This window comes from Odocoileus virginianus, unplaced genomic scaffold, assembly GCF_023699985.2.
Source record: "Odocoileus virginianus isolate 20LAN1187 ecotype Illinois unplaced genomic scaffold, Ovbor_1.2 Unplaced_Scaffold_5, whole genome shotgun sequence".
NCBI classification, from domain to species: Eukaryota; Metazoa; Chordata; class Mammalia; order Artiodactyla; family Cervidae; genus Odocoileus; species Odocoileus virginianus.
The window spans coordinates 4,394,484-4,406,959 of NW_027224267.1; the positions used below are offsets into that span (position 1 = coordinate 4,394,484).

The 12,476-nt window shown below is 49.4% G+C and overlaps 1 protein-coding gene across 1 annotated transcript in view; it reads left to right on the forward strand.

Moving 5' to 3' along the window:
* HTT (huntingtin) overlaps nucleotides 1-12,476 on the forward strand; it is a gene marked incomplete at its 3' end in the record, with an annotated part of 86,263 nt that overhangs the window by 42,396 nt on the left and 31,391 nt on the right. The window contains exons 12-21 of the mRNA XM_070462430.1: nucleotides 1,621-1,982; nucleotides 4,828-4,951; nucleotides 5,624-5,742; nucleotides 7,465-7,576; nucleotides 7,819-7,956; nucleotides 8,871-9,029; nucleotides 9,134-9,231; nucleotides 10,194-10,333; nucleotides 11,251-11,314; nucleotides 11,533-11,633. Coding sequence (XP_070318531.1) covers nucleotides 1,621-1,982; nucleotides 4,828-4,951; nucleotides 5,624-5,742; nucleotides 7,465-7,576; nucleotides 7,819-7,956; nucleotides 8,871-9,029; nucleotides 9,134-9,231; nucleotides 10,194-10,333; nucleotides 11,251-11,314; nucleotides 11,533-11,633 — 1,417 coding nt within the window. The remainder of the gene's footprint in view (nucleotides 1-1,620; nucleotides 1,983-4,827; nucleotides 4,952-5,623; nucleotides 5,743-7,464; nucleotides 7,577-7,818; nucleotides 7,957-8,870; nucleotides 9,030-9,133; nucleotides 9,232-10,193; nucleotides 10,334-11,250; nucleotides 11,315-11,532; nucleotides 11,634-12,476) is intronic.

Here is a 12,476-nt window from a genome sequence, read left to right on the forward strand (position 1 = left end):
ATCAAATATTTGCTATTTTCCTGTATAGTATGTTTTCCTATATCAAATATATGCTATTTTCAAGCTGTTTTAAAATTAGGTTTATACTCCCTGGGTATAAGTCTTTTTGAGAAGGGAATGGTAGGTAAAGTATCTCATGAATTGCATGGGTTGTGAAGAGGAAGATGGGATTAAAAATTGTCTGAGGATCTGAGCCAGGAAGAAATGGAAAGTAAGAACAAACCAGTTATCAGTATTGACAGTGAATCAGTAATAGCTCTCAACCAGCAAAGTCCATGATCAGATGGCTTCGTAGGTGAATTCTCCCAAACATTTAGAGAAGTGTTGACACCCATCCTTCTGAAACTGTTCCAAAAAATTGCATGGAAGGAATACTTCCAAACTCATTCTGTGAAGCCACCATCCCCCGAAACTGAAACAAGACAAAGATACAGATACAGTAACAAGAAAATTTCAGGCCAGTATCACTGATGAACATAGATCCAGTCAAGCAGGATTATCCCGGGGATGTGGAGGCTTTTCAGTATCCACAAGTCAATCAGTGAGACAGACTATAGTAACACATGGAAAAAATGAAAACCATTTGAGAGTGGTTTGATCTGTATAACCCTAGCCAAATGAATATTTTTAGATAACTGAAAATACAGGGAAAGAAAGTCAGAATACTTTTCATTGGTGATTATTTACTTACTGGTTTATTCTACAAAATAGAACCCCATGGACAGTAAGTAGCCTGCCAGGCTTCTCTGTCCATGGGGATTCTCTAGGAAAGAATACTGTAGTGGGTTGCCATGCCCTCCTCCAGGGAAATCTTCCCAACCCAGGGGTTAAACCCAGGTCTTCCACATTGCAGGCTGATTCTTTACCATCTGAGCCAGCAGGGAAGCCCAAGAACACTGGAGTGGGTAGATTTTTTAAATTACAAAAATAAAGTTAAACATGAAAAAAAATTACAGCTATCCATGAGCCCCGGTGCTCATTGACCCCCGAACTTCCAGGAGTGACACAGCGCACAGCTTGGTGTGGGTTCTTATGTAGGGTGGTGGTGGTTTTAAATGGGAGTTAAAGACTAGGGAAATGTGAAACTTGATGATGCAGGGGAGTGAGACTGGCTGAGGGGTCGTGAACAGGGTCTGGGAAGATGGAAAGCCCACTTTTCAGAGCGCCACTTGCTCCGAGCTTTTGTGAGCACGCTGCCTGTACCCCAGCCAGGCTGCCAGGAACTCACCAGAATCTCCATGCTGCTCCGCCCTCAGGACGGAGCAGCCTCTTGAGAGCTGGAGGTAGTTTGACAAATGTTGCTTGTCAAACTTGAGAGTTGGCGGTGAAATGCCACTTGGGAATATTCATAGCATTTAAAAATATCTATTCAAGATCCTTATTTTATCAATATAGTGATAGAGTAAAAGATAATTACTTACGTAATACAGTCAAAATGTTTGGAGAATGCACTGTTTGTCTTGCTTTTGAAATTGACTAGTTATGTTTTCACTGTATTTAAGGACGTTTTACAGTTAAAACAGGTGCTGACAGTGAATTTGGGGGTATTCTACAAGTATATGGTTCCCCATTGCATTCTCTTGCTGACCCTTTGAAGAGTGAATGTTCCTCTGTCTGCAGCCTCAGTCAAGGGTGAGGTCGGAGGTGAGCTGGCTGCCTCTTCCGGGGTCTCCACCCCCGGCTCCACCAGCTCAGCGGCCGACTCTGTGGGTCACGACATTATCACCGAGCAGCCCCGGTCGCAGCACACGCTTCAGACGGACTCGGTGGATCTGGCTGCCTGTGACTTGGCGAGCACCGCCACCGACGGGGACGAGGAGGACATCCTGAGCCACAGCTCCAGCCAGATGAGCGCTGTCCCTTCCGACCCCGCCATGGACCTGAACGATGGGACCCAGGCCTCCTCGCCCATCAGCGACAGCTCCCAGACCACCACCGAGGGGCCCGATTCAGCCGTGACCCCTTCCGACAGTTCTGAAATTGTAAGTGGTCAAAGGGACAACCCGGTTTCTGCAGAGGGGCCTTCCCTGGGGCCCCAGACCTGGACCCTCCTGCCTGTTCATTCCATCCCTCTGACATGTGAATAGCAGTGTAGAGGTCCCCAGCTCAGATCCTAAATCAGCAGCTCAGCCCCGTCGGAGACCTTCCCTGAAGGAGACGGCCAAGTGTCCTTTGTGTTGAACACGGAGGTCAAAAGTTAGGTTAGTTGATGAGTGCCATCAAGTGCATTTGAAATTTTTAATACCTTTTTGGGCACAGGGTAAGTCAGTATTGTGAAGATTCTTAATGAACCTGTTATTAACAGATCTGCAGTCTTAATGCAGTATGACTAATAACAGTAATACTGTGCATCATTTTAGTACTTTCTGACTTTTCAAGAACCCTGACTACATAGCCCGTCTTCTGGAGCATGTCTCTGGTTACCTCTCGTCTCTGAGTTAGTGGACACGAAGCCCTCCGGAGTGGTCCGAAGTTTGGTACTGGCATAAACTGAGTTTTACAGCCCAATTTTATATAAACAATTTCTACTGGCAATTGTTTTGGTACTATTGAATGTGTTCTATTTATTATGAATTTTTTCTTAAACAGTAGTGAATGCAGAAGCTTTGAGAAACACGTCACGAAGCACTGGCAGCTGTCCAGTTGTCACGTGGATGTGGTTTCTGATGGCCCAGTGGGTTTCCACTGTCTCAGTTGGAGGAGTGGGCTCACCATTGGGGTTTTTAGCTAGAAGACCTGGCAGAAGATAGGGTAACTGGATTGTGGGAAATGATTTCGAGTCAGGAAAGGGTGAAGAGTGCTGACCAGGAGGCAGGGAGAAGGGGAGGTTGGGGAAGTGCTGCTCCCAGTAGCATGTTAAGTGAGCGGAGGAAGTTTCTGTCGTCGGCTGATTGTACCAACTTGCGTCTTGCCTTTTTTTTTTCTGAATTTCCTGGCTGTGCTGGGCCTTCGTTGCTGCACAGGCTTCTCTCTAGTCGTGGCAAGCAGGGACTGCTGTCTTGTTTTGGAGCTCAGGCTGTAGGGTGCTCCAGTTTCAGTGGTTGCAGCCCTGCAGCTTCAGAGCCCAGGCTCGGGAGTTGTGGCTCTCAGGCTTCGTGTTCCTCAGCACGTGGGATCTGCCCCATGTCTCTGGCATTGGCAGGTGGATTCTTTTCCTGTGAGCCACCAGGGAAGCCCGTCTTGCCTTTTTATAGGTAATGCTTTCTAGGCGGGTTCTCTAGACATTGGACAGAACGACCACAAGGAAGTCGTGTGAGCATCCCGTCTGGAGCTGCTGCAGCAGCTGTGTGCTGTGGGGCATGGCTGTGCCAGGGGCCCACGCCGGGCTCTGGCCTGCAGGGAACTAAATGTCTCCCCTTGATGTTTCTCACCCCTGCAGAGTTCTTTCTAGTTTATGAGATGCTTCCATGTCTTTTATTTAGTCCGAGTTGTTTGCTGAACAAATGCGCTGAGCACCTGTTAAGTTCCAGGGACTGTTCTACAAACTGGGGGTGAAGCAGAGGGCACAGCATGCAAAGCTGCTCTCCTGGAGCTGGCGTTTCTGAGGGGGGCCCCAGGCTCTCCGTCGGGGCCAGAGAGTGAACCCCCTTGGCCCTGCGAGCCGCCTGCTGGCATTGCACGCTCGTCTCTGCTAGTGGAGGGCCAGAGCAGCCGTAGACAGACAGGAAGGAGTGAGCGCGCTGTGTTCCAGTGAAACTGTTTACAAACGCTGCTGAGGGGCCAGACCTCCCTTCCTCTGTTCCAGAGTGTGAGTGTCTGCGTAGGGCGGGTCATAAGCCAGTCATTGGCAGGTAAATACACACAGTCAGATGGCAGCAAGTGCCACAGAGAGAAAGGAGCCAGCTGCAGAGGCTGGGATTTCCTCAGGAGACGTCCTGTGTGGTGGCTTGGGGCGTGGCCTGCAGGGAGCCCCGCCCCGTGAGAGCTCTGGCTCGGGAGCTGGGCGGCCTCCGCAGCTGTGGCCCTGGCGTCCCCGTTTCCTCACCCACAGAGTGAAGCTGGTGATGGTGCTTGATGCTTTGGGGCTTGTGGGGATAAGCAACGTAATATGTGGGGGTGCTTTCACGCTAGCCAGGCATTTTCAGAAAATGTTGTTTTTTATTATGATAGAACTTCTCACTTTAGCCTGTGTGGGGTGTTTTTTTTTTTTAGTCATCTGGAGAGTAGAGAAAATTTGTTTCTTTCTTGATTGTTTTTGTTCATGTATTAACAGCTCAGTTTTATTTTTTTAATTTTAATTGGAAGGAATAATTTTTTAATGATACAGAATTTATTTCAGTAATAATCTACTAACATAGGGTCTTTCACTCAGTTTTTCAGGTAAATTACAGGGGATTTCAAGTGGATGTGAGAAATTTGGCAGTATGAAATCATCAGCCGTGTGTATGGCTAGATATATGAAATACTGTGCCCCAAACTTAGTTGGGTCAGTCCTAGCAGTTTAGGGGGTAACCTATTGTTAGACTTTTGTTTAGAAGACTTTTCCTCATTTTTGACTTGCTGTTTAAAATTAGCTTGTGAACACAAAGGTTTTTGTTTGGATTTTTGTCTTTTTGTAATCAAAAAAGAGAAATGTCCACATTGGGATTTCTTTGGCATATTTAGAATCACAAAAGCTTTCCATAATGTGGTAGTGTGCGATCAGTAAGCTCTTGGTACTGTTCATGCCTGTACCCACGTGCCTTTGAGGAGATAACCTTCATATTGGTGTGTAAGATGTCATGGTCCACATTGCTTACGGGGTTTTGCCTTTGCCTTTCCACCTTGGAGGGCTTGCCCCTTGGTGGTGGCACTTCAGAAGCCTCACAGCCCCTCTTGCACGTTCAGGTGTTAGATGGCACCGACAGCCAGTACCCAGGGATGCAGGTGGGGCCGATGCAGGACGAGGATGAGGACGCTGCTGCCGTTCTTCCTGACGAAGACACGGAGGCTTTCAGAAACTCTTCCATCGGTATGTTGACTTTAGGCGGTGTACGTAAGTCCCCAACACACGACTAGGCTCCATTCCGAGATTGTGTTCCTAAGTCCAGCAAAGTGAACCCAGGTATCCAGCTAACACGATCGGCCATATAGGACTGTACTGTAATAGGTTTATAATACTTTTCCTACTTTTTCCTGGACTTGAAATAAAGACTCAATGGACATGAATTTGAGCAAGCTCCAGGAGATGGTGAAGGACAGGGAAGCCTGGTGTCCTGCAGTCCATGGAGTCACAAAGAATCGGACACGACTGAGCAACTGAACATCAGCTCCTGTATACAGTACTATCTCTGTCGAGTACGCTTGTAGAGGGTGCAGTGTGCCCCGAGCTAGCTTACGTGATTGGAAAGTGAACACATGCTCACATCTTGGGAAGTTTGTGATTTGAAAGTTCGTATGTAGGGGCCTTACTGTACTACCAAGTGGCCTTGCTTTCAGCCCTGACCTCTTACATCTTAACTTCCAAGAAGTCTTCTGGTGTCTGTTTCCTGAGTTGTAAACAGCAAATAAGGAAAACCGGTTGAGAAGTTGTCATCCTTTTTGGCCTAAGTCCTGTGCTTTGGTGCTGACTGTGTCGATGTGGGTGTTTGTGTCTTAGTTGGGAACTGGTTGCCTGACTTCGTCTCTTTCTTTGATTTTGAAGCCCTTCAACAAGCACATTTGTTGGAGAGCGTGGGCCACGGCAGGCAGGCCTCTGGCAGCAGTGTGGGTACATTCGTCTCACGAGAGGAAGCTGCCGAACCAGGGGATCCGGAGAGCAAGGTGAGACACCGGGGCCCGAGACCACGCCACGTCCCGCGCGGGCCTGCGTGCTGAAGCGTGCCCTGGCTGCCGTCTGGCCGCCGCGCTCCTGGCTCTCCCGTGGCTGCGCCTCCGCTCAGCCCCGTCCCTCTCACAGATCACCTCGAGTCTGCTCTGCTATCTGCCTCCCGAGGTCTGGGTGCGTCCTTGAGAACTGCCCGAAGTTCTGATTTCTTCGACCATCCATGTGATGGTAGTGTGTGGCCTGGCAGCGTTTCTTGGTTTTGTTCCGCTGAATTATTTGTTTACTTATCGTGGTAGATACTCGTGCAGTTCTCCATCGCAACCCTTCTGAAGGCACAGCCGAGCGGCATTACGTGCCCACACGTTGTGCAGCGATCCTCACGGCGTTCACAGGACTGTTCGATCTTCCCAGGCTGAAACTGTCTCCATTCGACACTGACTCCCATTCCTCCCCCCGCTCTGGCCCCTCTCACCCACCATTCTGCTTTCTGTCTCTCTGGATCTGACTAGTCTGGGGACCTCTCATAAGTGGAATCATGCAGTATTTGTCCTTTTGTGTCCTCAGGGTCATCCGTGTTACAGCGGGTGTCAGAATTCCCTCCCCCTTTTAAGACTGAATGATGTTTCAGTGCATGTGTTTTCCACATGTTGCTTTACTCTTCATCTGTTGATGGACACTTGGGTGACTCCCCACCTTTTGTCGTTGTAAATTATGCTGTTATCAGGGAGTATACAAATACCTCTTCAAGACCCTGATTTCATTTCTTGTGGGTAATATACCCAAAGTGGAGGTGCTGGACTGTGTGATGCTTCTGGTTCTAACTTTTTGATGCAGCCCTGTACTGCTTTCCACAGCAGCTGCACAGCTTTCTTTTATTTACTTTCTGCGCTGTGTGGCATGTGGGGTCTCAGTTCCTTGACCAGGGATTGAACCTGCACCCTCTGCATTGGAAGCACGGAGTCTTAACCCCAGGGAAGTCCCTGCTGCACCATCTTACGTTCCCACTCACGGTGTACCAGCATTGCATTCCTCTACATCTTCACCAACACTTTCCTCACCTCTTTTTTTTTTTGAGAAGATCATCACACTGGGTGTGCAGTGGTGTATCATTGTGGTTTCTGACCTGCATCTCCCCTAATGATTAGAGATGTGGAGTATCTTTTCATGAGTGAATTAGCCATTCACGTATCTTCTCTGGAGAAATGTCTCTTGAAGTCCTTTGCCCGTTTTTAACTCAGGTGGTTTGGTTTTCTTAGGCATTGCTCAGTTGTCTGTTGAGCTGTTTCAGTATTCTCTCTGTGCTGCTTGCCTTTTCCATGCCAGTGTCCTGTACTCCCGGCTAGTTTTAACCCTCAAGGGCGGGAAGTAGTGTCTCACACTGAGTCCCTCCTGGGCGCTGTGTCACCATCTCGACCTGGGCCATTCCTCCGGGAGCGGCCTCCCCTCGCAGCTTCGGGCGTCCCTGGGAGCTCCCCTCCGCCTGTGCGGCGTGTTCCTTGCCTGCTGTCTCATTCGGCCCCAGCCCTTGGGGCCCCCTGTCAGGACTCCCCCTGGGGGTCTGATCCTGCCCCACCGTGGCCTGTGAGGTCGGGCACGGATCTGAACACCAAGCTCCTGGCACAGTTCCTGCTCTGGAATTCCTTGTTGGATGAACTAAGGAATCAGCGTGTAAGTTCCATGATTATAAAAGACGAATAAGTGTTGCTTTTTCTTTACAGCCCTGCCGGATCAAAGGCGACATTGGCCAGTCCACTGATGAGGACTCCGCCCCTCTTGTCCACTGTGTCCGCCTTCTGTCTGCTTCATTTTTACTCACAGGGGAAAGAAACGGTGAGGATCAAAAGGCAGGTGCAGAGTTGAAGGGAATGACTTTAGGCTTCAGAGGTCACCTTGGTCACCAGCTCTGAGCCTGGTTGCAGCTGACAGAGTAGAAGCTGGAGACGAGCTTTGGTTTTCACCGACTGATGGGGAAGGCTGGGGGAGGCTGGTTTCCTGGGGCTGGCTTTGTTTGTTTGGAAGCTAAAGATTTGCTGCTGTGATGCTGACGGCGACCGGGGCGGATCTGTTCACAGCCTTGGTTCCGGACAGGGACGTGCGGGTCAGCGTGAAGGCCCTGGCCCTCAGCTGCGTTGGAGCCGCCGTGGCCCTTCATCCTGAATCTTTTTTCGGCAAACTCTACAGAGCACCGCTGGACACCATGGAGTACCCTGGTACGTTCACAATTTGTGTCTCATTCCTCATGTTTAGTCACTGGTCTGAAAACTATTTCAAACTCTGACTATTTTAGTTTTAGAGCACCAAGTTTTCTGAGTTAATTTGCAGCGTTTGAGCTGTGTGATAACTCTCCATAAAACACATCAATTGTCATGTTTTTAGCTTCTTGGACCCCCTGCAGATGCAGTGTTTAGTTGAAACACACAGAGGAAAGCAATAGAAATCTGGGAATATAAGAGCTTATTAACATGCACAAATTGTGTATAATCAAAGTTGCTTCGGGTCACACCAGCCAGACCAGACATTCACACCTAGCCGGCGGGAAGCGGGATGTTCACGCTCAGATCTGGCGGGGAGCGAGCCATTCACGCTCAGAGCCGGTGGGGAGCAGGACGTTCACGCTCAGAGCCGGTGGGGAGTGAGCCCTTCACACTCAGAGCCGGCGGGGACTGAGATGAGCTGGGCGGCAGCGGCCAGTCTCCCACAGTGCACGTCCTGGGCATCTGCTCTGGTGGGGTGACTGGGGGAAGCCTGCTCTCCTAAAGTTATGCTCCTGCCTACTCTCTCACTCTCTCTTTCCTTGGGTGAGGGGACAAATCCATGCTTTTGAATTTATATTAGATAATAAGTGTGGACAAGTTTGAGACTCTCATGTCATTTTCTTGAAGCAAAAGCTTGACAACCTGGAATTATAACCCGGAAACTGTTGTGTTGGAGTGGTGTCAGGGATGTGGTGAATATAGGCTCTTTAAACCTGGGATGTTTTCACCACGGACGGCTGTTACAGGCAGGTCTTTCTGGATCAGCATCGCTCCCTCGCCCTTTTCTTGCCTGGGAATTCAGCCTTTGCCTTGAGTTAGAAAGTTGACGATAGGGACCTGTACAGTGGCCGGGCCATTTCTCTCCGCAGAGGAGCAGTACGTGTCGGACGTCTTGAACTACATCGAGCACGGGGACCCGCAGGTCCGAGGAGCCACAGCCATCCTCTGCGGGACGCTCATCTGCTCCGTCCTCCGCAGGTGCCGCTTCCACGTGGCGGCCTGGATGGGCGCCGTCAGAGCCCGGACAGGTAACTACCAGCTTTCAGTGTTCAGCATTCCATGTCGTCGCTCCTGGACGGCATCCTCGTGTTGAGGCTCACACGAAGGCGTCTGTGCTTGCTCTTCCGGGCAGGAAATGCGTTTTCCCTGGCGGACTGCATCCCCCTGCTGCAGAAGGCTTTGAAGGACGAGTCCTCGGTGACCTGCAAGTTGGCTTGTGCAGCTGTGAGGGTGAGCATAGTCGTTGGTGGATATCAGTTCTTTGATTAGTGGTAATTTCACCAATGTTAACAATGAAAACTTAAGCTTAATATTAAATATTTCCATTTGCAACAGTAATAAACATCTATGTATCTACCTATCAGCCTCAGAAGGAAAACAGTGCCAACAGAGTCAAGGGTTAATAGACTTCGGTTTAAATCTCAGAATATTTGTTTGAAATACACGTTTCTTAAAGGGTATCTCTACCTTGCTCATATTAAGTGTAAAACTTGTTGAATTAAAACGCAGCAGCTCTTTCAGGCCCGTTGAATGCACAAACTGAGGCACGGGGGTTATTTAATACCCTGTGGTGTTGGTGGGGGGACGGCCCCAGGCCTTTATGGGGTAGCATGTTGAATGCTCTATCAACTGGTTCAGAACTCACAACTGGCCCAACAGCAGTCCACGTTAAGCAGTAAAAATCAAGCCACAGACCCTACCATTGTCAGACTTATGTTCCCCTTTAAAATGTCATGGCCCGGCCAGACTTGCTCCTTGGTCCCAGGTGTTCGCCAGGTGTCGGTCGGTCTGTGTCTGCTGGGGCAGAAGGGAGCCGGTCAGCAGCACTCAGCAGGCTGCGTGCGGAGTTGCCCCGCGCGCACTGGGGCAGGCGAGATGCAGCCTCGGAGCCTGGGCGGCCCAGTGCCGGGTCCCATCGGGCAGGGCGCAGGCCCCGCGTCATGGCGTTGGGCCTGGGGCGGCCGGGGGTTCAGCAGGGGCAGCGCGTGCCCGGTGTCGGGGCGGGCAGGCCTGGATGGAGGCAGGGGTGGGGGAGAGAGCCGCGTCCTGTGGTGGCGACACGCTCACGCTCCACCTCGAGGTGACTGAGGCACGTGTGTGTGGTCAGTGTTTCTGAGAGAGGGAGACGGGGCGGGGATGGGGAGGGGCGCGTGTGGGGGTCTGCAGAGACCCAGCCGCCGCCTGCCCTCCAGCTCTGCGTCGTGAGCCTCTGCAGCAGCAGCTACAGTGCGTGGGGGCTGCAGCTCATCACCGACTTGCTGGCCCTGCGGAGCAGCGCCTACTGGCTGGTGAGGACGGAGCTTCTGGAGACCGTGGCAGAGATCGACTTCAGGTGGGTGAGGCGGGCCCGCTGGGTCAGGCTTGAATGGCGCGGGCGGTGCCCTGTGTCCCTCTGTGTCTGCCCCTCCCTTCCGAGCCTTCGCCCTCGCCCTGGAGTTTTTACGTCCAGGCAGAGGAGTGGGGTTTTCTGATATTCTTAGTCATTCGAGTTTCTGCACAGTGTGAATAAAAGAGCTCAGGCTTTTGAAACAGTGAAGCTTGTGTCACTTGGGCCTGTTTAAACGGATCCATGCCTCGCTGTACTGAGCCTAGGTCAGACATCAGATTGGTATTGTCACAATTAAAGAGTAACTTCTGACGCCTTGCAGTTTATCATTTTCTGAGAAAGTATGATTCCACATTTTCTTTCTATGCTTTCTTTTAGATGGGGAATTTTCTTTTTCGTCTGAGTTTGTGTTTTTTTTAAAGCCCCCGTTTGTAGAGGGCTGGTTGTGTGCCGGGCTGGGCTGGCGCCCTCTGGGTTATTGTCTTTCAGCTTTAGAACATGTCTGTGAAGTCCGGGCTGCTTCCCGCTGTGTCTCACAGGCGGACCCCGGGTGGTGGAGGGGGGGACCCGCCTCTGAGGGGGCCGGAGTCTCAGCCCCCTCCCCAGTCTGCCTTCCCACCACCTACAAGTGTCTGAGCTAGTTCTGTAGGGCACTTGGGGTCTTTCAAAATACCCGACGTTTATATTCACTTTGAAGAAAAGTGCTGAGTGCTTTCTGAGTCTGGAGGCGGGAGGAGCGTGGGTGCTCCCAGCTGGAAGCAGGTGCCTTCCTGCCGTGTAACGTGGGGCTGCCGCAGAGCCTTCCCTGGCTCCCGCCTGCGGCCCTGGCGTGGCTGTCCTCCTCCTCTGTGGTCATGCAGGCCATCCGTGCGGCTCTGTTCGGTAACTGAATTGTTCACCGTGAAATATGTTCTTTGTGTTAGGTTGGTGAGCTTTCTGGAGGCCAAAGCAGAAACGCTGCACAGAGGGGCCCATCACTACACAGGGGTAAGCCCTTCATGTCTGGGAGGCCGTGATTTAACTTCCAGGAGTGCACCTTCCCCTTAGTGTGGGATTTCTAGGAATGCTTTGTATCATGAAGCTTGTGATCGTATGTGTGACTTTAGGGCTAGTGACATTGAGTTCTTCACTGGCTTTCCAGGATACCTGACTTAAAATTCATTTAAATACAGAGATCAGATCTGTTTTTATCTTTCTTTCCAAAGCTTTTAAAACTGCAAGAGCGGGTGCTCAATAATGTTGTCATCTATCTGCTTGGAGATGAAGACCCCAGGGTGCGGCATGTTGCTGCCGCTTCGTTGATGAGGTACTTGCCCAGTATTTTCTCTCTCCATTCACCTTCTTGGTTAAAGTACTAAACGATATGACAGTGGGAAGAGAGGTGAAAATTTGGAGGCCATAGGGCATATTCCTAAATCTTTGACCTCACTTTTGGTTACTCTTGAGCTATCAAAAAGCATATTTTTCACTGTCTCAAGAATCTAAAATGAAAATTAAGACAACAATAAAGTTTTAGTCTCATATTGTAAAAGTAATGTACTTTGATGGTCAGATTTTTGAAATATGGAGAATAGCACTAAGAAGAAAATAAAAATCACCTCTAGTCCTCCTACTGGAGATAACCACTGTTAACATTTTTTGCTTATGTCCTATGTACAAGTTTCTTTTTCAAAATTGGGACAAAGTGTACATGCGATTTTGTTATCTGTTAATTTCCACATAATGATCATTAGTATTTTCCTGTGAGAAATACTCTTCTAAAAAAGACTCTTTAACTACCACCTTTGTCTGGGGTGTCTCTGTCTGTTGAGATGTGTTCATATTTCTGTACTGAAGTGCATGACATTTCATACAGTGTGAGATAAAGAAAGGCTGTAAATACTGTTTACAAGAAATTTTTAGTTAGTGGCCACTTTTTCACAGTGTAGTTTTGATAAATTTTTTTGTAAATATTATTTGGTTGGATACTAAGTTTTTATTGATTTAGATAATGAATAATGGTTCAGTGACTTAGTATTATACATAAATGTTTATGTAGTGACTAGTATAATGCATAAATGTTTACATACAACTTTTTTTTCTAAGAATTAATTCCTGGAAGTTGAGTTACTAGGCCAAACAACCTTTTTGTGTTTTTTTTTCCCTATTA